At 37.5% G+C, this 27344-nt stretch overlaps 1 protein-coding gene across 2 annotated transcripts in view; it reads left to right on the forward strand.

The window, feature by feature from the left end:
- The window catches only part of LOC306879990 (SUN domain-containing ossification factor-like), a 69041-nt gene extending 42763 nt beyond the window's left edge, over positions 1-26278 (forward strand). The window contains exons 8-24 of one of the 2 annotated variants that reach the window (XM_079433237.1): positions 167-294; positions 474-541; positions 2856-2963; positions 3304-3409; positions 7186-7206; positions 7457-7512; positions 11666-11757; positions 11960-12025; positions 13297-13380; positions 14614-14698; positions 15999-17240; positions 17327-17414; positions 19392-19496; positions 19602-19750; positions 20482-20573; positions 21983-22038; positions 23708-26278. In XM_079433237.1, the coding sequence (XP_079289363.1) occupies positions 167-294; positions 474-541; positions 2856-2963; positions 3304-3409; positions 7186-7206; positions 7457-7512; positions 11666-11757; positions 11960-12025; positions 13297-13380; positions 14614-14698; positions 15999-17240; positions 17327-17414; positions 19392-19496; positions 19602-19750; positions 20482-20573; positions 21983-22038; positions 23708-24193 (3032 nt within the window). In that variant the 3' untranslated portion in view covers positions 24194-26278. The remainder of the gene's footprint in view (positions 1-166; positions 295-473; positions 542-2855; positions 2964-3303; positions 3410-7185; positions 7207-7456; positions 7513-11665; positions 11758-11959; positions 12026-13296; positions 13381-14613; positions 14699-15998; positions 17241-17326; positions 17415-19391; positions 19497-19601; positions 19751-20481; positions 20574-21982; positions 22039-23707) is intronic. The other variant, XM_079433238.1, reaches the window with a different exon arrangement.
- Positions 26279-27344: the final 1066 nt, after the last annotated feature.

Consider the following 27344-nt stretch of genomic DNA (forward strand, 5'->3'; position numbering starts at 1 on the left):
TTCAAGTACATTTTTAGTTTTTAGTGCTGTAATTGACAGGTAAACATCCCAACCTGCACTTTGCATGACACACTCGTACTCGCATACTAGGCCAAACTTGATCCATCATCCGAGGTGTATAAGAGGTGACTGGTGATCTATATGTAACCTGTTTTGTTGGTTTCAGGTCAGTCTCTGCACACTTCATCAAATGGCAGCCCTCATCCAGTCAAAAAGGTCCAAAAGAATTTCAAGAATAACTACGCTTCTGTCGAATGTGGGGCCAAAATCCTCTCGGCCAACAACGAGGCCAAGGTACAGCGAAAACAGCATATGGGGCAGATAGATAGATTGGATGGATTTTCACCATGGGCATAAATAGGACAATCATTTAATTACTTGTTATTGTTCCTGCATCTGCAATGTTATTGATTAGTTTGAAATCAGCAATTGTCTAACATATGTGTGTTTTTCTGTGTGCTTTGTGTTTTCAGAGCACATCTGCCATCCTGATGGAGAACATGGATCTGTACATGCTGAACCCCTGCAGTACCAAGATCTGGTGAGTCACTGCAGATAAAGAGGAAAAAAAAGACTGCAGAAGCTGCTCCGAGACAATGAAGAAATGCATTTTACACTCTCTATTCTCCTATTTGTGTAAATGATAGTTGACAAAGTACTATTAGTATGTTGAGATGTCCTGTGGTGTGAGATGCTAAACCCATCTATTTTAAACAGTATTTTGTTAATTATTTTATATTTATTTAGCCTCTTATTAACTGGGGGAATTATAGTTGGGGCTGCATGATTAATTGTATTTTGATCATGATTTATGCTTCTCTCAATTAATTGTCTGTGATATTGGCCCACTGGTTATCTCTACTGAGATATTTTAAACAAATAAATGTCATACAGCCAGTCTGTGGTCATTCACAAGGACGTTTCAGTGACAAATTGTAATAAATCCAAACGTGAATCTCAATTATATTTATAGCAATTGTGGCTCCTGAATAAATGCCTAATAAAGAGTTTAATAAAATAGGTTACCTATGCAACCTCTGTGCTACAATAGTTTTTTGTTTTAATAGAAAATCATTAACATAATTTACTGTTTTAGCTCTTTTAGAGAAGATTCTTAGTTTTAACAGTTTTCATTATTTAGAGTGTATTCATATATATACACTCACCTAAAGGATTATTAGGAACACCTGTTCAATTTCTCATTAATGCAATTATCTAATCAACCAATCACATGGCAGTTGCTTCAATGCATTTAGGGGTGTGGTCCTGGTCAAGACAATCTCCTGAACTCCAAACTGAATGTCAGAATGGGAAAGAAAGGTGATTTAAGCAATTTTGAGCGTGGCATGGTTGTTGGTGCCAGACGGGCCGGTCTGCGTATTTCACAATCTGCTCAGTTACTGGGATTTTCACGCACAACCATTTCTAGGGTTTACAAAGAATGGTGTGAAAAGGGAAAAACATCCAGTATGCGGCAGTCCTGTGGGCGAAAATCCCTTGTTGATGCTAGAGGTCAGAGGAGAATGGGCCGACTGATTCAAGCTGATAGAAGAGCAACTTTGACTGAAATAACCACTCGTTACAACCGAGGTATGCAGCAAAGCATTTGTGAAGCCACAACACGCACAACCTTGAGGCGGATGGGCTACAACAGCAGAAGACCCCACCGGGTACCACTCATCTCCACTACAAATAGAAAAAAGAGGCTACAATTTGCACGAGCTCACCAAAATTGGACGGTTGAAGACTGGAAAAAATGTTGCCTGGTCTGATGAGTCTCGATTTCTGTTGAGACATTCAGATGGTAGAGTCAGAATTTGGCGTAAACAGAATGAGAACATGGATCCATTGTGCCTTGTTACCACTGTGCAGGCTGGTGGTGGTGGTGTAATGGTGTGGGGGATGTTTTCTTGGCACACTTTAGGCCCCTTAGTGCCAATTGGGCATCGTTTAAATGCCACGGCCTACCTGAGCATTGTTTCTGACCATGTCCATCCCTTTATGACCACCATGTACCCATCCTCTGATGGCTACTTCCAGCAGGATAATGCACCATGTCACAAAGCTCGAATCATTTCAAATTGGTTTCTTGAACATGACAATGAGTTCACTGTACTAAAATGGCCCCCACAGTCACCAGATCTCAACCCAATAGAGCATCTTTGGGATGTGGTGGAACGAGAGCTTCGTGCCCTGGATGTGCATCCCACAAATCTCCATCAACTGCAAGATGATATCCTATCAATATGGGCCAACATTTCTAAAGAATGCTTTCAGCACCTTGTTGAATCAATGCCACGTAGAATTAAGGCAGTTCTGAAGGCGAAAGGGGGTCAAACACAGTATTAGTATGGTGTTCCTAATAATCCTTTAAATCATAAATGAAACAAAACGGGGGAAACTAGATTAAGTAAAATCAACCCTGTGTATGAGTTGAGATTGTCTTAATTTGTGTTTATGTGAAAGCGCAATTCTTCTGATTTCTAAAAAGAAATTTCTCAAATAAGATCAATTGTGATAAATTTTTATTTTTGAGAAAATCTTGATTATAACTATAATTGTGCACCACTAATAACATGTAATATTAATATTATTGTACTGTAAGACCATCTAAAATGAACTAGCTTAGGCAAAAGAAGTGGTTTCAAAACCTTACAAGAGAAATGGTGATGAGTCATGACATCTAGAATATAAATAAAAACACAACATAAAATATAAAAATTTGCCTTGCATTCATATAAATTAATTAAATTGCCTTTTGTTTCAGTGTTATTAGTTTTTGTGTTAGCATGTTACTTAATGTTCCATTAATTTCCCATTTGTTTCCTCTATCTCTATCTAATCTTCAAATACAGGTTTGTTATTGAGCTCTGTGAGCCAATCCAGGTGAAACAGCTGGATATTGCAAATTTTGAGTTGTTCTCCTCTACACCAAAAGATTTCCTTGTGTCTATAATTGACAGGTAACATCACTCACATAGATGTACATAGTATTCCAACTCCTAACCAGGCACAATGAGATATGTTGACTGATCTCCAATGCAGATGTGAGTTTTTGTCCTGGCCAACCACAGTATATTTCACTGGTTGCAGTGAAATCTAATTCATCCAAAATCCTGCCTCACATTAAATATAGAATATGTTGTGGTTGGTTTTGATTGTCATTCCACATTTTCACAATATGTGTGAACAGACAAATTGCATGTTGTTGAAATCTTATCACTTCGTGCCTGGTTGGGAGACTGCGTTATATAAATACCAACTTAACCTTTTTTTTATTTTTTTATTGTCCTTCAAATTCAGGTATCCGACCAATAAATGGATCAAGCTGGGCACCTTTCACGCTCGTGATGAACGCACAGTACAGAGCTTCCCTCTGGATGAGCAACTCTATGCCAAATATGTCAAGGTAAAAGGGACGCCAGTCGCTATAGTTTGCTAAAATGAATTGTTCTTCCCAAAGCTACTTGATACTTGAAATTTCCTTGAGAGTGGAAATTTTAGAAGGGCGTGTTTCATTATTGTTTTTGCTCGCTTTGTTGCAAGGCTGTGCACAGTACAGTATGATGTTTTGTCATAGTGCCCCACTAAGAAAAGCTAGTTTTGTGATAGTAGCGGGGTAGACAAATTAAATATGTTAATTAATTAGCAAATTTAAGATGAAAATATATATTTTTTAAAAATGAAATTGTTTATTTACTACCCAAATTCTGGAAATGTTGGAACGTTTTTTAAATTTGAATAAAATGAAAACTAAAAGACTTTCAAATCATATGAGCCAGTATTTTATTCACAATAGAACATAGAGAACATAAATGTTTAAACAGAGAAATTTGACACTTTTATCCACTAAATGAGCTCATTTCAAATTTGATGACTGCTACAGGTCACAAAAAAGTTGGCACAGGGGCAACAAAGGGCTGAAAAAGCAAGAAATTTTGAAAAGATTCAGCTGGGAGAACATCTAGCAACTAATTAAGTTAATTGACATCAGGTCTGTAACATGATTAGCTATAAAAGGGATGTCTTAGAGAAGCAGAGTCTTTTAGAAGTAAAGATGGCCAGAGACTCTCCAATCTGTGAAAGAGCGTAAAAACAACGTTCCTCAACGTCAAATTGCAAAGGCTTTGCAAAGCTTATCATCTACAGTGCATAACATAAAGATTCATAGAAACTGGAGAAATCTCTGTGCATAAGGGACAAGGCCAAAGACCTTTGTTGGATGCCTGTGGTCTTCGGGCCCTCAGACGACACTGCATCACTCATCGGCATGATTCTGTCATTGACATTTCTAAATGGGCCCAGGAATACTTCCAGAAACCATTGTCTGTAAACACAATCTGCCGTGCCATCTGCAGATGCCAACTAAAGCTCTATCATGCAAAAAGGAAGCCATATGTGAACATGGTCCAGAAGTGCCGTCGTGTCCTGTAGGGGTGAGAGAAAAAATAGTTTCTCCGATGCATCGTAATTCTCTCTTCAACGATTCTGAGCTTTTTTTTTTTTTCTGCATATGGGACGTGTGCACGCTAGAGACGCGGCGGGCTTCATTGCACCGAATTTGCGCTGTGAGACCCGTGCAAATTGCTTGACAGTGTGTGCTTCCACCCGCCGTGTTTTACTTTAGATATGCTTTCATTTATACCGTTTGGAATGCAGTACTATTAGATGCACGGAACTCGCGCACTGACAGACTTTCACGTGTGCTTTGTGTTTGTTTGTTGAAGCTCTATTGCGGCTGCGGTTAAATGCACTTGCATTTTCGAATACTTTTATACGAAATTGATGAACACACAGTCATTTGTTATGTTTTTAGACAAAACATCTGATATATCGAAATAGATCTGTGCATTAGTCTGAATGCAGCCTGTTAAAGCTGCCACTGTCTACGATCTCATCAGTAATAATCAAACGGCAATAATGCTGAGGGAAAAAAGTAAAACCCATAACTACGGTCTCTTTAAGTAATTGTTTTAAAAAGTAGACTGCTTTACATGATAAAATAAAGTAAATTTTGCACAAAATAAATTTGATTTAAAATCTATTGAAAATGTAGCCATGTGCAGTAATATTAAAAACGTGACATCATATTCTAACTTTGAATGATCTGTAACTAGTCTATTTTTTTTAATGCTTCTGTCATATTTTGTATATCTGTTTGTATTGATATCATTTTCTGTCTTTCAATACTCTGTAGTCAGTCAATGGCATCTGTAAAAGTATTCGAAAATGCAAGTGCATTTAACTGCAGCCGCAATCGAACTTCAACAAACAAACACAAAGCACACGTGAAAGACTGTCATTACACTTGTAATGTAGTCAATACAATGGCATCGTGATATTGAGTTGAAAATGATAATCGTAATTGAATTGTGAAACCAAGATTCACACCCCTACATTTAAGATGGCAGTACTGCCACACAGAGATTCCAACTATAAACAAAAAGCATAGAAACTCAAATTTTGGTTAAAATGTAAGTTGTAAAGATGTATTTGCACAGCAGAAGAATTAATTGGGTAAAAAATGTAGATCAAGAATCGACAATGCAAAACCGCATACTGCAGCTATTACAACAGCATGGCTTCATAGTAGAAGAGTCTGGGTGCTGAATTGGCCTGCCTGCAGTCCAGATCTTTCACCTATAGAGAACATTTTGCGCATCATTCAACAAAAAATACATCAAAGACGACCACAAACTCTTCAGCAGCTGGAAACCTATATCAGCAAATTCCAACACCAAAACTCCAGAAACTCAAAATCTCGATGCCCAGATGTGTTCAAACTGTTTTTTTTAAAGAAGAGGAGGTGCTACACCATGGTAAACATGCCCCCGTCCCAACTATTTTGAGACCTGTAGCAGGCATCAAATTTGAAATGAGCTAATTTTGTGCATACAATTGAAAAATTTCTCAGTTTAAACATTTGTTATATTATCTATGTTCTGTTGTGAATAAAATATTGGTTCATGTGATTTGAAATTCTTTTAGTTTTCATTTTATTCAAATAAAAAAAAAAACGTCCCAACATTTCCGGAATTCGGGTTGTAATAAACTGAAAAAAAAAAGAATACTAGGGACAGAACGCACCACAGTATTAAGTATTAAATACTTAATAGTATCAAAGTATTAAACACAAGAGCATGATGTCACTGATCTGTGCTCTGACATTAGTGCATTTATCTATAAACTGTAACATCTGAAACATGAGCATCTTAAAAAGGGTCACACATACACGATTGTTCTGTCACCTATGATGTAAATAACATTGAATTGCATTAACAAAGTATTTTTTAGGTGACTAAATAAGAGGCAGAGAAAAGGGGGGACAGTTAAAACACATGAGGAAAGCCGTGCCTTTCCCTCAGGCCTGAGAGTCTCATGACTGTATTGTTCAGTTCAGATCTCACACTGTAGATTTGCATATAAAGTTGGTGTCTCTATATATGTCAGTGTATTAAGAGATAAGTGCTAGGGTAGAAACCCATGGAGTAGAATAGCTCCTCGGCTATCAACGAGAGGACAGTCTGTACTTCCTCAACAGACAACGGAAAAGCCATTTTTTGGTTGTTAAAAGAAAGATGCGCTCATTCAAAACAGTTGCGTTCCATCCTTCGCTGGCTGTGCTGATTTAAATCTAGCGGGTCTGTTGTGTCTCGTGCCGCAAGTTCAATGACGCAGACAGTGATGATTTTTTTCCGGCCAACCAGTGATCAGCAGAGTTTACACGTCACGTTTTGGTAACGGTACGGCTCGCTTGGAACCTCGGACGAGGTGGTACTAAAAAAGTACCAGATACCAGGTACTGTACCCAGTGGAAAACCCCCCAAAAGTGTGCCGTACTATGGAGTGGAAAAGCGCCATTAGATGATTATATAATTACCCATAACATATGTCAGGAGGCCATTGATCTAATTGAGGAGTCCCACAATACTTTGCCATTACTGAGCTGCCCTAAACCTTTGTTTGCTTGTTTTCCCCTGCTGTATTTCCCACTTTGTGCTCCTAATTACAGCCTTTGCTTCAGCTGGCTTTCTCCAGAATTGGTACTGCTGCTGAAGTCATGAAAGCAGAGCAAACAAGTTCGAAATGCTTGACTTGCTACAGCATGAATCGAGTCTTTTATACTGATCTTCCTCTCTGTTTTTCTTTGTTTCCGCTTTCTCCTGTCTTCTCCTCCTGCATCAGATGTTCATCAAATATATAAAGGTTAGCGCTCTTCTCTCTTAGACCTTGTCAGTGCTGCTTTGGGTGGCAGGCTCACATACTGTAAAACAGTGACACTTTCTTGAAAAACATAAAACAAATATGCATATTTTCTCACACTCACATGGGAAACATAATGCTTTGCAAATACTTCAGCACTTATTTTGTTAAATTTTGTAAGAAGGTAAAATAAGCATTGGTTTTGTTGTATGACCATGTTTGAGTGTGATCATTTTTGACATTTATTTTGTAGGTTGAGCTACTCTCCCACTTTGGCTCTGAACACTTCTGTCCACTCAGCCTGATCAGGTGTGTTTAAGTAATGTTACTTGAAACAATTCCAATACTGTATATAACATGACTAAAACCTACTTTGCACAAGTATGTGAATGCCCTTATGCACATAACCTTGATGTTATTGCATTCAAAGTGCAGTGCAGCAGGTATGTGTTGCATACTCAGTATGACACAAAGAGCTCTATAATGTATATTAGAACAAAAGGTCGTCTTCTGTTGTCAACATTTATATTGCTCACAAGTTGATGAACACTGTATGTGTAATAGCACAGATATTTAAAGGATACATTAATACTCAGTTGAGTTTTTACAGTATGTACAATACACTACTATTCCAAAAGTGTGGGGACAATACATTTATTTTGAGTTTTTTAATGATTTTGAAGTCTCTTACACTCACCGTTAGCTCTTATACTCTGCATTTATTTGATCAAAAATACAGTAAAAACAGTAATATTGTGAAACATTTTTTTGAATTTAAAGGGATATGATGCTATTTTAAAGATCATTATTTGGTGTAACAGAATATGTTGACATGCTTTAATGTTCAAAAAACAAATTTTTCAAATACTGTACATTATTGTAGTTCCTCTATGCTCCGCCTCTCTCAAACGCGTCATTTTCTACAAAGCCCCTTCTTCCAACAAATGCAGTCTGCTCTGATTGGCCAACTGGCACAGTGCATTGTGATTTGCCGAACACCACAAGCACGCGTCGGAAATGTAACGCCCCTTACCATAATCGTGAGCTTCAGTTTTCAATCAAGTTAGTTTTATCAGTTCAAGCCCAAAAGGGGAACAGAGTCGCGTGACCGACACTGGGATGATGCTCGTATGAATTTGCAGTACACAAGCCGCGGTTAAGACTATTTCTGACAGGCTGTACACTCCTCTGTGATGTGACCCTGTTCCCCTCACACTAGGGATGTAACGGTATGAAAATTTCTCATCACGATTATAGTGACCAAAATTATCACGGTTATCAGTATTATCACGGTATTGTTAAAATGTGCTGGAGATGTTCAAAAAGTACCGATACATAAATCACTTCACCAAATTTTATACTTAAAAATCAACAAACAGCAAATAAAATGACTTTTTGTTTGCATAATCACTAAAACAATAACATTACCAATGAGGTCTGGATTTTAAATGACAACTTGACTGACACCAGTTTAATAGCATGTTCAAATAAATAATGTAAATGTTCAAATAAAGCTTTGAAAAAGTTTCATATAAAGGTAAACTGAATTGTTTAAATGTGTAGAATCCACACAAGCTTGTTTTTCATCAACCGGTTAAAATTTACAGCAGGGCATGCAAATTTGGTCCGTTTTTTGGCCAGACAGAAACTGCACACAGGCTGGATGTAAATAAGTGTCTGTAAATCCAGTCTCTGACAGCAGGTGGCGCTTTATATGGAAAAGCTGAATTACAGCTGATTCACGTGAAGTCCGCGAACAAAGCAGTATTGTGTTTAAGAACACTTCCTTTAGGTCTTATATGGAGCTAAGATGAAAACAAAATGCCATCGAATCGTTTCAGAAGACAGTCAGATCCTTCAGAGGTACATTCATATAATTAATTCACTGATATATTCATTTGTATAATTCCCTCAGCACTCTTTTAAAACCTCCCATCTTTTCCGCCGTTTTCTCTCAGAATGAAACTCTGCTGCTGTGCGCTCGTGACACTGTTAACACTCTGCTTTATGCCGGACAGTATTTATTTATCGTGAGTTGTTCAAATCGTGGTAATCGAATACGGTTTTAATGATAATTAAAATATGAAACGGTAATACTAACCGTGGGGAATTTTATCATGATTTATCGTCAAACCGGTAATCGTTACATCCCTACCTCACACACACACACACACACACACACACACACAGACACACACACTCACACACACTCACACAGACACACACACACACACACACACTCACTCACACAGACACACACACTCACACACACTCACACACACACACACTCTCACACACACACACACACACACTCACACAGACACACACACTCACACACACTCACACACACACACACACACACACTCACACAGACACACACACTCACACACACTCACACACACTCTCACACACACACACACACACGACGCAAAACTCCGCAGTTGAACAGTCAATAGCAAATACTTGAACTAATAACAAAACATACTTACAGTCGCTGATTCAGAAGCACCAGATTGTCATAGCAAAGTCGGAATCGACGCTTATTTTTTTTAGAAATAGCCTTCGTACATACCCAGCCTTGTATTCTACTAGGTTCACGAAACTGTCGTCCATAAAATGCGTTGCACAAATTCGAACATTTGCGTTGTGCTGTAAGCAAAACTTAACCAATGATTCCTAATTGCATCTAATTTGGAAGGACAAATAAAGTGCTTTTGCTTTCGCATAGAAACACACAGTCTCCCTGACATGGCTGCATCAACACTACTGAGGTTACTGAAACCACGCCCACTTTCATTGCGTGAACATTTGGGTGGCAAATATTTCCACATCGTGACGTAGACATGTAGGGGCGTGTTTGAATGAGCCGTTTTAGGAGGGCGTGGACAAGTCTTAACTTAAGAATATCTCTTTGGTTTTGAGACTTTAGTCTTTGCAACTTTAGAGATCTCATCTATGCGCAAACAGCTTGTAACACTCCAAAGAGAAAGGAAAACTTGAAATCACATCATATGACCTCTTTAAAATAACTAAATTTCAATATATTTGAAAATATAATTTATTATTGTGATGGTAAAGCTGAATTGATCAGCAGTCATTACTCCACTCTTCAGTGTCACATGATCCTTCAGAAATCATTCTAATATGCTGATTTGCTGCTTAAGAAACATTTTAATATTATCAGTGTTGAAAATGGTTTGCTGCATATAATAGTTTTGTGTAAACCATGACACTTTTTTTTGATGCATTGAAAGTTTAACGAACATTTATTTACAGTTGAAATTTGTAATGTCATAAAGGTCTTTACTATCACTTTTCATCAATTTAATGCGCCTTTGCTGAATAAAAGTATTTCTTTCTTTCAAAAAAAAAAGTTGTAATGACCCCAAACATTTAAATGGTAGTATCATTTTTTGGTATGCGTCATGATATGAAGTATTATTTCCTTAATTTTGAGAGAAAAATATATTTAAAAACATGGTTATACAGAGATATGCAAAAAATGTTTTCATTACCTTTCAGAAAGTGACTGAAAAGCATTTTTTTAAAACCGAAGCATACTGTACAGCAGCATTATGCTATAATGAGAAACAGGTCGCTTCTGATTTTACTATCCTGTACTTGCATTGCCCCTTAAATTTCATTGATTGTGAGAAAGGACACATGGCTTTATTAAAGTTTCAAAAGGCAAAGTTCTTGAATTGATTTGATCTCTATCCTGCCTCAGGCCCGTTTGCATTGGCAGATTTAATATTGTTTGGAGGCCCATAAAGGGGCTAGTCTGGCTGCACTCTATGAGAGACATATTGTCCCACTGTAAGAATATTACTGTATATACTGTGAGAGGCAAGCAAAACACTGCAGCCATATATAGAGATGAAAAATACAAAATGTTTAGTACAAGTGTGGAAGGGATTTTTAAGTTCTTTTCAGTTCTGACATTGACAATCACAAGAAGCTACTTTCTGGTCATTGTGTTATTTATTTTACAAGCCACATGATACAAATTGTATAATAAGGCATCCTGTGGCAACCCTTGTGAATGCGTACAAATCTACAGAGTAGCAATTATTCCAAATTCCTACTTCCCTCTGATCTCTGAGACTGCTCATTTCACTGGATATCTCGTTATTTTTCTTCCACTGCTGTTACCTCCTCCGTACATGGCCCTTGAGGATTAAACAGGGGCTATAAAACAAGTTTTTTAAAGATCCCCACTAACCTGGGCAAAGGGCAGAGTGATTATAGTTGTTTTGTAGAAGGCAGAGTTAAGTTATGCTGATGATCAAAGTGGGCTTTGTTAATATTTCAGGGACTGTTTGTTCTTACGATAATTCTAATGAAAAACACTTTTTTTTTTTTTTTTTTTTTAATCCTTATCCTCTTTCTACATTTTTTCCTACTCTTATACTTGCTAGTACCTGATCTTTGTTTTGCTCATGTGTATCTTTGTGTATATCAGGGTGTTTGGCACCAGTATGGTGGAGGAGTATGATGAGATAGCTGACTCTCAGTACACGTCAGAGAGAGCCGAGTATCTGGATGAAGACTATGGTGAGATCATCTCTCTAAATGATTGCTCACAGAAAGCTTAAAAAGTACAGTATGAATAGATAGATATTTACAATACTATATGACATAATTTAATCATTTAATTTAGACACAAGATTGTATTTGTTTGTTTTCTGTTTGGCAGTTGTTGTGTGTGTCCATTTGGCTAATGCTGTTGTCTTAAATCCAGACGTCTTTTTTACAGATTACCCACCCGGCTACCTGCCCTCAGAGGACAAGACGTCAAAGAATCTGCTGGGCTCTGCTACAAGTATGTGCTGTTCTTCCATATTCTGTTTGTGCTTTTGATTTCATGAATATTTATCTGTAGATGTCTGCAGGTAACCATTTCAATCTACTGGTTAAACTAGCTAAACCATGAACTGAAGTGGTTAACAACATTGGCACTTAATGATTGGGGTGAAACTTTGATTCGCTTTGCTCACGGCAATCCCTGGTGAATATATTCCAGTTTGCTCAAAGCTACAGTGGCAAAAAATGTAATGACTGTAGAATTCAAGGAAGTGGTGTGCCCTCTGCCTCAGTTCCAAGTTTTCTTTTAAAACGTGTTTTGAATATCCATTATAAAGTTTGTGAACACACGTTCTGCCGAGCACACACACTCTTGATAAATCTGTTTCCTACTTGATTGGCCTAAGCTTGGAGCAGTATGTAAATGGAACATGTTTAAATGTAAATTTGATAGGACAATAACACGCCTGTGTTTTTATTGTTAACTAAAACAATTACAAATTGTTTGCGTTAAATGAAATAAAGCCATAATAAAATACAAATTTTAGATAAACTTTGTATTTCAGTTAGTTGACAATGCACCATTTATAATTTTCATATTTATTTAATTACAAAAACTAAAATAAAAATAAATTGTAGCTAAATAGAAATATTAAACTAATAAAAATGTCAAAAGCACATAACAAAATTGCAAAAAAAATAATAATAATTAAAACTAAGTATAAAATAAAAGCTATTCAAAAACTATAGTAATATATAAATAATACTAAAATAACTTTGTAACGAATGCAGTTAAATGTTTAACGCAGTTAATCATCACCAAAGCACACAAAATACGTGGAATATTACATGATAATGTACAGTATATGCAAGTTATTTAAATGATTGCAGATTTGCAATACATTAACTATGGAGAATTTATGAGGTTAATAATGAACAATCCTTGTACACATGTATTTCTGTTGCCAGTAGAATGCTAATTAATGCCAGTATACATAACAGGATTTCATTATGATAATAAGACAAAATTGGAAGAGCTAACCAAATGACATTTACCAAAGATTAAATTGTTCTACTAGTTCTACCACGCATATAGTATACTGGTGGATTGACTTCAGTAATTCATAATTCATGAAAAGTTCATAATCTTTGGCCAGTGATCATATTTGAATGAAATATGTGAAGTGCAGAAAACAATTCAGCCTGTGTGTTGTGGCACTGTGTGACATTTACCCCAGTTCCATGCATATAAATGTTAGATTTTTAAAATTTTCCTCTGGCTTCTTTTAGACGCCATCCTGAACATGGTAAACAACATTGCAGCAAACGTGCTAGGAGGGAAACCGGAACTAGAGGACGGAGCTGAAATGGAAGGTACGGACCTGATCTCTGCCTTGAGCTTGGATAATAAAATCACCCTGTCCTGAGTCAGTACTAAGAAATGACTTCACTTATTTGCTTGGCAGCTGTTTGTGACTAGTGAGGGCTGTCACCATGCCAACAGTGTTGGGACTATGAAGCCTGGCAGTGAAAGCACGTCTTTGATGGGTTCTGTAGCTGTGCTTGCCAGCATCAAACTCTCCCAGGGTGTGTTTGTGTGTGTGCGCAGGCCCAGAGAGAGCTGCTACAAAATGCTGTTCAAACACGCATGTGGCTTTCCCAAAAGCAGAAGTGAAGTTTAAAAACACCCTGCTTCTCTATCATGACCATAAACAGTCTGACTAGGAGGCTGTTAAGATATTTTTACTGTGGCCCTTGAGAGACGTGTCGAGTGGATGGCTGAAAGTTTAAGGTTGGAAAAGGAAAGCACGCTATGGACTATAATACCAATTAATACTACAGTTTATTGATATAAAATAACACAAAATTAAATCACCTGATCAAATTATACCAATAAAATTAATGAACGATTCTTCCCACTGTGAGTGAACACACTGGCAGTTTTAGTCTTTTCAGACTAACATCCTCCTGTACGCTTTGGCAATTTAAAAGTCACTTTTTTAGCCAGTAATCATTATATTTTAATAGCTTTTAAAAGGTTGTTCGGTTGTTCAATTGAAGAAATGCACAGTTGGTAATCATAATATGATACCTGCCTTTCAGAAAACTAGGTGGGTGAAAATGATGTCCCCTGTTTAACATTCACGAAACAGACTAATAAGGTTAAGAAGTGTCCCCCTAATCTTTTAGATGATTTCTACTCCACTCATGGCTTATAGTTTTACAAACTCTCATATTGGAGAGTAACTTCCCATTTTTGATGAACATTTTTCGAGATAATGTAATCTTCACTGTCGTAAAGACTGACTCAGTATGTGACAAGAATTCAGAAAATGTCATTGTGGCACAATGACTGATATTCCAAAGCGGTGTTTCTTCGATGTCCTTGTCTGGATAAATTTAAACCATTCCAAGCATTATATAATTTCAGGCTCTCGAGATCATCGCCTGTTGCTAGTTAAGAGCACATTTGTGTTTGTGTGTTTAATCTTGGGTGCTTCTCTCTGAACAATAGCCCTCTTTGTGTTGTGAAAGGGCAGTATGGAAACCGATGTTCATATTCTCCTTTTCCTTTTCTCGATGTCAAAATTTTCTCATCTTGCTCAGGAAACATTTCCTCTGGGACAGAAAACGTCACCCAGGCGTCAACAGAAACCACACTCACACCAGAACCTCCTGAACAGCCCTCTACGTGAGTCTCATTCGTATACACACACCCTACTCATCCAGCATATTAAAACCCCAAATGCTTGCTCAATACTGAGCCCCGAGCTAGCCAGCGTATTCCAGTGCAGACTGGTTTAAACTGTTTGCTTACATACCAAATCAACCACTGAATCCTTTTTCTAATACAGTACGAGCTTATAAAACTTGAATTAATTGTAGCTGCCACATAACCAGGCTCAGAGTCAGACTCATTCTGCTGAATTATGCAGAGCGCATTTAAACATGGTAAAAATACTCTTGTTGGTAGCTAAAATCTTGATCAAATTAGCCAAAAATATTTAGTTCAGAGAGGAGTATTTAGTTCTCTCATTTAATGAACCTTAAACCTTTTTAACAAATTCAACTTTTTTTGTTTGATTGAAAAGTTTAAATTAATATTCATTGCAAAATTTTGCCCTACTTGGCATTGTTTATGAGAGAAATAGCTTTGATTTATGAACAAATGGTTCTTTTGAGTAAAATCTTTTTAGTGAATTGGTTGGTCTGCTTTATAAAATTGGTTTTGACTGATCTGGTCACAGCAGCTAACAGCTCACTTAAATGAATATCAATTGTATATTAAGAGTACTTTATTATTATTTATAGTAATTCTGTTATCAGTTAATATTTCATTTTAATTAGCCTTATTGTTTAGTTTTATTTTTAGTTATGTTTCAATAATTTTATTTGCTCATTTTTATTTCTTTTGAAATATTTCTGTATAGCTTTAATTTATTTTTCCATTAGTTTTAGTTTTTGCAATTTTACTACTTCAACTTGAACTTATTCCAGTTAGTCGTCAAGGCAACATTTATAATACAGTGGTGGCCAAAATTATTAGAACATTAGTATTTACTAGTGCTCTAATAATTTTGGCCTGTTTTTTTTATCAGGTTTTATCTAGTTATCCATATTTTATTCCAGCTTTAATGAAAATGATTTTTAATAGTTTTTGTTTAAAATGTCTTTTGCATATTTAGTTTTTTGCACACATTCATTGATATTCCTTGTCATGGTTATAGAATTAATTATTTTCTTGTTCTTATAAGTCATATGGAATTGGAATTAAATAACCAAGCAAATTACAGAATTTTTCATCTTTGAATGAACTGTATCTTTAAAAAATTGATATGCAAGTAGTTAAGTTGTGATAGGCATTTCAGTTCTGCAGTAAACTCCCATTCTGTGTGGTCGTGCTCATGACTAAGTAGCAAACATTGTGCAATCTTGGTTGAAAATGAAATGTGAGATTTGAGAACTAATATTCTTGCTCTTCATATATCCAGGCTGGATGTTCTTGAGCTGGATCCCACTCTAGTGAAGGAGGACTTGGAGGTTCCTGTTCCTGAGGCTCCTTCAGAACCTCCCCCTGAGGATAGCCGTATCGTCATCCTCATCGAGGAAGACGAAGAGGCCACCCAGCCAACGGTGACCCTGCTAGAGGAGGAGCGAGAGGAGGAGAAAAGACTAGAGGAGATGTGGGAGCGGGAGAGCGCCACATACTGCGGCCACCTCTCCACTTTGTCCTGTTTGGCGTCTTTGCACGAACACTTCTACTGCTACTGTTCAGCAGCATTAGCACTACAGCGCCAGCGTAGAGACCGCCGCCACAAAGCACAGCACACACACACAGACACTCAAACCGCCCCTCAGCAGTCTCTGCCTGATACCACCCCAATCCAAGAGCCCCCTGCGCCCTCTGAGAAACTTCCAGAAACAGAGTGGCCCTCTCAGGCACAAGCCGAGAGGATTTCCCCTACTGAAACGGTGGCTTCTCCGCCTCCATCCTCCAGTGGGGAATCTGCAGTCACAGAGCAGGAACTCCCACCTGAGACCATTCTGTTAGAGCCCAGCCGTACCTCCACCCTTCCCCCACACAGCTTCTCCGACACCCCCACCCAAAACATCCCAGAGTCCCTACCCACGGGAGAGCCCGTGGACCAGAGTCCGCAGTACCTGGTGGACATCCCAGAAACCCGTACGCCTGTCAGCAGCTACAGCAGTACCAGCAGCCTCCTCTCTGCCAGTGCCGTCTCCTCTCCGCTCTCCTCCACCACCAACACTGAACCCCACAGCCCAGAGACGGACCCTCCCAAACTGGAGCTCCCTGTCGGCACCAAAGAGCAGGCGGTTCAGCCGTTGCCCACCCACACTCGCCCCGCTGATATCCCACCTCCTACTGAACTTCCCATCCCGCTTCCAGAGGCCTCGGATATCAGCAGGACTGCAGGGGTTGAAGATCCTCACCACAGTGCTGTGGCCTCTCAGCCAGAGTTTTCTGAAGCCCCTCTGTCTCAACAAGAGGAGACTGTTGACGACATTCTGCTACCACACCGCACCGCCGGAGAGTTTTACGCAGAACAGCAGCATTCGGCAGAAATGGGCCATGGGAATGGAAACGGCAACGGGAATCAGGTGCACGGATCCAACCAGAAGGAATCAGTGTTCATGAGATTGAATAACAGGATTAAAGCACTAGAAATGAACATGTCCCTCAGCAGCAGATACCTGGAGGAGCTCAGCCAGAGGTACAAACACACAGATACACACTACCAAGCCTAAAATGATCATAGTGGGCCACATTGTCTGATTGATCCGTTCTGCTGTCACTCAGGTATCGTAAACAGATGGAGGAGATGCAACGGGCTTTCAACAAGACCATCATCAAACTGCAGAACACCTCCAGAATCGCCGAAGAGCAGGTTATTATCAGTCACTCAGAACATTAGTAATTTGAGCTGGGCTTTTTTATAAACTTTGATACTGGCAAACTGCAACATGCATGGACCCCAAAATGTGTTTGGACACTTAAATACATTTGAGAAAGTGTGAATGGCACTGTATTACATAAAATATCATATTTCAATAGAAAAATACTCTACCATTCAATGTTTTGTTTTTGAAAGACGTCAAAAATAGTCACACACACTATATATATATATATATATATATATATATATATATATATATATATATATATATATATATATATATATATATATATATATATATATATATATATATATATATATTTCCCTCCTGTTTTTAACTGTATTTTGAGTAAAATGTATTCCTTTAATATTAAACCTTCATTTTCAGCATTCATTGGGTCAGTCGTCACTGTCACATGATCCTTGAGAATTCGTTGTAATAATGCTAATTTGCTAAAGGAACATTTATTATTATACATATTAGTGGTATAATTTACACATCCAAAATCTTACACATCCCAAACATTTGAATAGCAGTGTGTCATCATTGAAAAGAAAACTGTCAAGTAATTTTATGAATATACAAGGTTTATCATCAAAACGAAGACAAAATATGATTATTACCTTATTTATTGGATTATTGTTCTTTTCTGTTTTTTTTTTTTTATCCATCAAATATAGCAAAAATTCGCATTTTTCAAATATCTGCATCGGCCGATAATTTTTCCTGTTTGACCGATGCGCTCAAGGCGGGACATTTATTTTGACGGCACGCTGCTGAACATTCTCCCTCTTGTTCGCCTTCATCGTTAACAGTTCTGTCTAATATGGATATAAGTATGTCTAATAATCAGATAGATCTGAACAAAGGAGTTCAAATGTATACAAAAAGTATTATAACGATTGCTTTTATATTATTAGTAATTGAAAAGCAAACATTATAATACTTTCTCGTTCGCTGTCAGCATTCAGCAAATACACATTTATATCATTTAAACAAATCTTTGAATGACTAATGAACATTTAATTTCAGAAGCGTTGCAGACTTAACGTTTGTCGAATTCAGCTGTGAGATCTTTTGAAGTGTACATTTGTATCCTGCATGATCGCATGTGGTCTGCGTGATGGGCGATCCATGTGAATTGAATGCTTTAAACTTTAAACTCGTGATTTCAAATTATGCTGCGCTTTATGCATTTGCCCACTGTCAAATTCATGTCATTTTCACCGTGAGCTGTATGTAAAATGAGTGTCACCTTGGCTTTATTTGAAAAAATATGATTCCCAATGCACACAAACTTCCCAGAATACAGAGTGCCCTGTTGATTACAGCGTTTACTTCCTTTTTCATTATATTAAATATTTATTTATTTGTGAAAAATACTTTGTCATCTAAAGTGTAAGTATGTTTATTTTACAAATTAATTTTTTAATTAATTTTCAAATGATTTCAAATTTCTTAAATATTACTTAAAATAAATAAAATGATATCGTCTTTATATCGGCCATCGACCACCCTGCTTTCCAAGATATCAGCATCGGCTGTCAAAAAATCTAAATCGGTCAACCACTAGCATTCTATATTCTTTTTCTATTCCTTCAAATAGTTTTCTTTGTTTATTTAAATGACCCTATAACCGTTCTCTGTTCTATGTTATTATTTAAAAAACCCTTGCTACATTAGACTGAGCCTTGTCATAGCACTTACATATTTTTGCTCTTTTGTTGGTTTTGAATGTTTCTATTGTCCTCATTTGTAAGTCGCTTTGGATAAAAGCATCTGCTAAATGACTAAATGTAGATGACAATTAAAAGACTTATTGAAGACATACTGTTTAAAATCAAAATAAAATGTTCTTGGACACTTTCTGGCTAAGAAAACTGACAACTGTAGCATGGACAGTGTTTTTTTTGCACGCATAACTTGGATAACTGTTTGCATCTCTGTGTGTGTGTGTGTGTGTTTAGGACCAGAAACAGACAGAGTCTATACAGATGTTACAGAGCCAGTTGGAGAATGTCACCAGGATCATGCTGAATCTGTCTGCCACAGTTGCTGAGCTACAGCGAGAGGTCTACAAACATGCATTTCTCATCTCACTCCTAACCCATCTAATGTTTGGCCCACCTAGTAATGTGTATTCATATTTAAAGCCTGTTGTTTACTGTGTGTTGTAGGTGTCTGACAGACAGAGTTACCTGGTGCTGTCTCTGATCCTGTGTCTGACACTGGGTCTGCTGCTCTGTATGCAGTGCTGCAGGAGCTCGCCCAGTCACAACACCAGCTCAACCATTCCCATGAGCAACCACTACCCCAGCCCTAAGAGGTATAACGCACACACACACACGCCAAATGTGCAGAATTCATAACACAATACAAGAACACAATGCATTCTCAGGGTTGCAGCAAGGAGTTCTCTAGAGGCCCTGCAGTCAGTTTTCTGACTCAACTGAAAATACATGGGCTTTTTGATGAGCAGAGCAATCTTGTTGAGCAAGCTAGTTAAAGTTATGTAAACTGTTGACATGTTTATAGCTGGCAACACGTATCCGATTTAATAGCACAGAAGTTTGAAGTTAACCCTTTGTGACAAGAATGTAACAGCACACACTACCATTCAAAAATGTATCATTTTTTGTTACAAAAGAGTTTTATTTTAAATAATTACTGATATTTTGAGCTTTCTATTCATCAATCAGGAATTCTGAAAAAAGGTATCCACAAACGTTAAGCAGCACAACTATTCAACACTGATAATAAAATGTTTCTTCAGCAGCAAATCAGCATATTAGAATGGTTTCTGAAGAATCATGTGACACTGATGACTTGGAGTAACGATGCTGTAAAATTCACATCTTAAAGCATATTAAAATAGAAAACAGTTCTTTTGTATTGTATTAATATTTCACGATATCACTGTTTTACTTTTGAAGGTTAATGTACGTTATGTATAGAAGAACCCTGCATTCCTGCAGTGCATTTGTCAAAGTTCACATCTATATTTGGACACTTGCATTGAACACATTTAGAATGAATGTCTCTCTTTCTTATTCTCAGGTGTTTTTCCTCATATGATGATATGAGTCTGAAACGGAGAGTTTCTTGTCCTCTTGTTCGTTCAAAGTCATTTCAGCTGCCCACATCAGAAGGTAAGAGTCACCTTTGACACTGAGGAGAGCTTTGATGCCAGAGCTCTCTCTGTCTTTCTCTCTTTTTCTCTAACTCCTCCACTTCTCTCATGTAATTCACATTGTTTCACTCTGCTCTGGTTCTTAACATCCCGTGTCTTTTTCAGCCAGACTCAAATCCACCATATTCATTTCTCACGGCTTGAAAACCCAAGATAATGCCCACTAACGTCACACCTTTCCACTTAACATGTGGCTTACGTTGTGTGCTCTCATTTTGGCTGCTGCTTCCAAAGAATCACGCCTTTTTGTATTAAATACCACACAGATCACATTGCAGCTTGATCTAGTTTTGGGTCCAGCTGTCACTAGTTCCAGTGTCTGGCGATAATTCAATATCAGTGTGACCTATACTGGAGCACAGTATGATTTGTAATTGAATGTCAACGGAGTCTTAGCAAAAAACTCTTTCTTTTACAAGCCAAACACGAAATTAAAACCGTTAATTGAGTGTAATTTATATATTTTTAAAAAGTTAGATACTTGGAGAAATCAGTGTATTGATTCTCAAAGTAAATGAATGACTTTTCATATTGACAATGTCACCATATTTGGACATTATTTAAAACTATAATAAAGTTAATACGTAATAAATATTATATTTAAATTTAATGTGCAAAAACGTAGGTAAATGTAACAGTAAATACATTAAATCTTACACACACACTATACATTATTAGTATTGATTAATTTGACACATTTTTTTAAAGAATAAATTCATGTACTTTTCAATAATTTTATTTGTAAGTGATGTGTGCAGTAATGAATTTGATTAAAATCTGAAATCAAATGTCAACTCTAATATGAAATTCAGAATTCAGCTGGATAAACTGAACAGTCTTCAAAAACGCCAGATCCTTCCTGTTCTTCTTGTTCCATTTCTTCCTGCTATTTTTTTCCTCGCACATTTTGCTGCAGCATTGAGTGTGTGAGCTCATCACTGGTTTGTGTTCTTAAGGCAGAGGTTGGATATTTTTAGCACATGATGCTTTTGGCTGGCACATGTTGGTCATTTGCAAGTAGTAACAGTGGAAAAATGTGGTACATTTAATGGATTACCAAGCATTGCATATACAAATATGCAAATCAAACTGGACTTTTAAATGCGTTCAAATGACAGCATTATGTTAACAATTAATGCTGCCGCCATGGTTACCACATGCAGACTTTGTTGGCAATGAAACAAGAGTGAAATAGGACGCCACAAGGCGGATTACAATTGAATAACAGTTGCACCCATGAAGAACTGCAGAAGAAAAAAAACTTTGAAGTGTCTGTGTGTAACTTGTGCTACTACTTGCAAGTGCTTTCATGCTTGTTATTGTTTGCCATACCATTCCGTTAACCTGCCCCCTCTCTCCCCTCTTTAGTAGGTCCTGATGACTTGTACATTGTAGAACCTCTAAGGTTTTCTCCAGAGAAAAAGGTATGGAGTTTGTATCAGCCGCTGTGTGTTCATGACAGTAGTGGGTCTGAGGCAGGGTTTCGAAACCACTCACTGCTTGTGTTTTACAGTTAGAATATCAATCTGTAAGAACCGTATTAATTACATAAAAGCTTTATTAGAAATGCTTCAGTAAATGAGAAGAGCAGTGAGTGTTTTGGAACGCAGTCAGTCTGTCTGACAGGCCGTGAAGTTAACCGTTTCTCTGCTGACTGAGGATTCAGAAGTGATAACAAAAACTGTTCTTAACTCTATACTCAACAAAAACACCAAACAAAAGCTGTTTTTAATATCACATTCATATTATATTATCATAATTTAAACTACAATTTTAGTATTTATTTATTTTTACATCCAGTCAATAATAGCATCAATTAAATTTCCATCTCCCTTAAGTACAAAACAGTCCCAGTTCATTTCTAGTTTAATGTATGTTAATGATGAAAAGTTTCAGTCTGTAACTGTCCCATTTAATAAGTCATTAAACTTATTCAAACCCATAACACATGAATTTAAGACTGATTTGTGTCTTTTTGACCAATTTATTAAAAAGAACCGCTTCATAAGAGTCTTGACTTGGGTTTTAGTCAAGGTTTAGCTTGGTGCCCAAAGAATAACTTTGTTTTGAATATAACTTTATGCTCAGGTCTAATAGTAAAGGCCTGTTCAGACCAATACTGATGTTCAGCTAAAACATTTGCTATGATATTCACAATTCATACCAATGCAAAAACAGAAGACCGCTGAATATAAATGCTAATTCACTCCCTGACATCAAGTGATGCTCATAGAAAAAGCAGAAATACCCTGGTTCACAACTTTGCTAAAAAGTCAAATAGTATTTACATGTTTTCAAACAGCCGTTCAGATTTTTGTATTCTCTATAGTGTTAATCAAACAACACCAAACACAAGAGTACAGAGACAAACGCTGGTTTCAGATTCTTCCTCTGCTATTCAGTTGTCAGTGTTATTTTAATATCATCGATATATTACAATTTTTGTTGATATTTTGTAGAATTTTTATATTTTCTGTTTTCACCATATTTTAATTACTTAATTTAAAAAATTATTTTCATTGGTTTTTTTAATGTCTATATAGTATTAGTTTTATTTTTTAGTTATTTTATATTAATTTCCATAATAATTTATTTCATTTCAAGTAACAAATATATATATATTTTTTTATAGTTAACAATGACGTTGTTTGCTGTCACTTGGCCAAATAATCTCTGTGCATGCAACCAAAAGAGTGAATCTTAGTTGGCCAGTTTTTGTTGCAATAAAAAAAAAATGCCTTGCAATGACTGCATGCAGATTTTCATGTCTGTCTGAACAGATGCATAAACAGATGTTCATTCAAATGCTCCAAACATTTATGTTGGTGTGAACAGGCCTCAATTTCTCGACAAATGATCCCTTGTGTTCTCTGCCCTCATGTGCATCATCACGTGATCATAGTGATTGTATTGTTTTATCATTTCTTGATTTCTATTTCTCTATTCTTAGTATCTGATAAAGTGTTCGGCGCTATAGAGATTTGTTTAAACTCACTCAGCACAAAGACGGTTACCGTGGCTTTAAGTGTTTAATTACCTCTCTGAATGTATCATTTAGACATTAAATAATTTCTCTCTGATTGTGTCTTTCAGAAGAAACGCTGCAAGACAAAAGGAGGGGACAGAGTGGAGACACTACGGGCCTCCGTCCCCTCAGCGACGGGTGTTAACGGTGAGCCCAGATGCAACGGTGAAACATCATCATCTTCTCTTCAGTTCCTGCCGTCAACGTGCAACGGCTACACATCCACCTGCTCGTCCAGGGACTGTGTGTCAGAGGGCAGCTCCGAGAGCTTCGCTTCAACACTGTCTGAGGAGTCCTTCAGCAGCGCGCCCTCCATGAACGGACACGACCCCACCCTGTGCAACGACGAGCCCTCTCCGCCCAAGAGCAAGATGGAGAAGAGGTCTCTGAAACGACACAAGTCCAAGAACGCTGAGCAGCAGGAGGCCCGGCACGTGGAGGAGATGCTGCCACTTCCTGTGACTGCCATGCCCACGCTGGAGAAGCTCATGAAGGGAAAGGCGGATCTGGGCATGGCCACATTCGGAAGGACAGCTGTAACGGGACGAGTTTGAGTTTTCACGCCACCATCTTTCTTTTTCTTATTCCATCGTTTCGAGATTTTATTGTGAGCGCTGATCCTGATGCCGTCTTCACTACATCCTGGTTCTCTGAACTTTGGTTATGTGCCTTTTTACCCATTCAGGATCGTTTTCGTTACTCCCTTTACGTTTTTTTAATTCTTCTGGGGAATTTCTGACTGATAAACATTGGCAAGTATGAATGAGACTTAGTTTGATGTTGTAGACCAGGAGTTTAGGCTGATTCCAGATGGCAGACCCACAACATTCAACGCGTTTCTTTACATTTAACATGACCCTCAGGTCTCCATTTCCTCTTTCACTGTCCCTTTAACTCTCTCACTCGCTCTTTTTTTCCTTCCTAGTTGGATATGTAATTCTAGTACATGTGAGTGTGTGTGACTGCACGCCAGTCATTGTCTGTGGTTGGTTTGTGGGACTCGTGATGTCACATAGCACAGGGCTTCAATCCAGTGAACAGAGCTGAATGAAGAACAGATCCAGTCCATGTTAATTCTGTCATTTTCTCTTTTAGAGCCAAATTAAGAATTTTTTTTTTTTTTTTCCCCTCTACTATTCAAATCACAATCTGGATTGACCAATGAGTCTAGGCTGGGCCTGAACACTCTCTCTCTCTTTTTTTCTCTCTCTCTCTCTCTCTCTCTCTCTCTCTCTCTCTCTCTCTCTCTCTCTCTCTCTCTCTCTCTCTCTCTCTCTCTCTCTCTCTCTCTCTCTCTCTCTCACACTCACACACACACACACACACACACACACATTCACATATCAAAATGTTCATATTGTGATGTACCCAACAGTATCTCAAGCATGTTTACAGCTCATTTTCTTCCTTTAATGGGGCCATCATAAAAAAGACACATGCTTTATATGTACACGGGGAGTTTGTAGGAGACATTCTGTTATTTTAGTGGTAATTATTTATGTATTTATTTATTTAAGTGTGACCTGGGCTCTATGAGATCACGGTCATATGATATATGAGATACAGTGGCCCCTTCAACCTCCATGAAAGAGATTTATTATAGATACACACAAATGGTACGGACAACATCTTCCTCTGTGATTTGAGAAAGCTGGACTCTGCTTTTTGCATTCAAATCAAATGAATAAATCCTATAAATCCGTTCTAATGCTCATAACGTAATCATGGAGATATTGTACATCTGATTGGCTCAGCTTCTGGCTGTGATTTGCTCTTCCTCGCTGGATCTGTTCGGATGAGCTTTGGGTTACTGGATTCGAGATGAATCACTAAAACGGCCGAGCTCTCGTTGTTGTGCAAATATTATGCACGAGTCCAGCAAAGCAACCATCTTGTCTGTCCTATCTGTCATGTACATGTAAAGATGTGTGTCCAGCATCTTCTCTTCACACACTCCATGTCCCTCTTAACACACTTTCTATGTGTGTGTGTTCACTGCTTTCTTAGTTGTTTTTAATGCACCCAAGAGACCATTTGGCATCCCAGTGGAGTTTCTCTGTCAGATCTGTGTGTTGTGTAAGATTATAAGTGTTTTCTTTCACGCAGACGATCCCATCATTGACCTTTAATCAGACTGTGGGGTTTAGAGAATGTGAATTCACATCACAATTTTAATAAAAGGGAAAGATTGGGATGGCATGCGATGGACCATCTCTGGGATTTCCATGATACGTTTCACTTTAAAATGTTTCACTACCTTTCTCCTTTTTGAATGGTAACTGATATATGCTTGTGGAATTTGTGGATGTTTTCTCATCAGTGTGTGTGTTGATGACTCTTTCCAGTACTTTTCCTGCGTGTGTGGTCTCTCCTGTGCACTTTGGAGAACTCCACATGCCTTTGTTTTTCTACACCAAACCTTGTACAAGTGCTTTTTCGCCCCAGGCTTTCCTTAGTACGGCGCCCTCTAGTGGCGGAGATGCCTGGTTTATTTAAACGTCCGCTAGGTGGCGCCCAAATTAAATATTATAATCTGTGAGGACGAACTGCACAGTATTTGGTTTTTTGTTTTTTCCAATTGTAACTACAGCAGTGTAGTGCCATTAGAAACTGTGAATTTATAAATAAACACTTTGTTGTCTTTATTCAGTGTGTTTTATTACTTTCATTAAAACCCATGAAAGCAGCTTTACCATATACAGACATAAATAGTACAGTGACAGCTTGTATTGTATTAATGGTTTTCTGATTACGAAGTCATATATAAGCTATCACAAAGTCTTAAATTGCACAGATTTTTAACCAAATTTTCTTAGATGTATCCATAAAGCTGAATGCAGTCAGTTTGGCAAGTGTGTGTGGATTACACTATAAACAACATGAATTTTTGCATTTTAACATGCTTTAAAGACAAAGTCTAAAAACACTGTAATATACAGTTTAATGACTCACTGAGTGATAATTAAAATGTGTCCATTTCTGTGTAATTGTAACCATCTAACTAGTGGATGGCATGTGCAAAAAAAAAAAAAAAAACCCTGTCCAAATGTATATACAGTTGAAGTCAAAAGTTTACATAAACTTTGCAGAATCTGCAAAATGTTAATTATTTTACCAAAATAAGAGGGATCATACAAAATGCATGCTATTGTTTATTTAGTACTGACCTGAATAAGAAATTTCACATAAAAGATGTTTACAGTCCACAAGAGAAAATAATAGTTGTATTTATAAAAATGACCCCGTTCAAAAGTTTACATCCCCCTTGATTCTTAGTACTGTGTTGTTACCTGAATGATCCAAAGCTGTTTGCTGTTGTTTTTTTGTTTAGTGATAGTTGTTCATGAGTCCCTTGTTTGTCCTGAACAGTTAAACTGTCTGCTGTTCTTCAGAAAAATCCTTCAGGTCCCACAAATTCTTTGATTTTCCAGCATTTTTGTGTATTTGAACCCTTTCTAACAATGACTGTATGATTTTGAGATTCATCTTTCCACACTGAGGATGACTGAGGGACTCATATGCTGCTATTACAGAAAGTTCAAACTCACTGATGCTCCAGAAGGAAAAAACCATGCATTAAGAGCCGGGGCGTGAAAACTTTTAGAATTTGAAGATCGGGGTAAATTTAACTTATTTTGTCTTCTGGAAAACATGCAAGTATCTTCTGTAGCTTCTGAAGGGCAGATATTTAGGCAAAATAAGAAA

Source organism: Barbus barbus (assembly GCF_936440315.1).
Source record: "Barbus barbus genome assembly, chromosome: 14".
NCBI classification, from domain to species: Eukaryota; Metazoa; Chordata; class Actinopteri; order Cypriniformes; family Cyprinidae; genus Barbus; species Barbus barbus.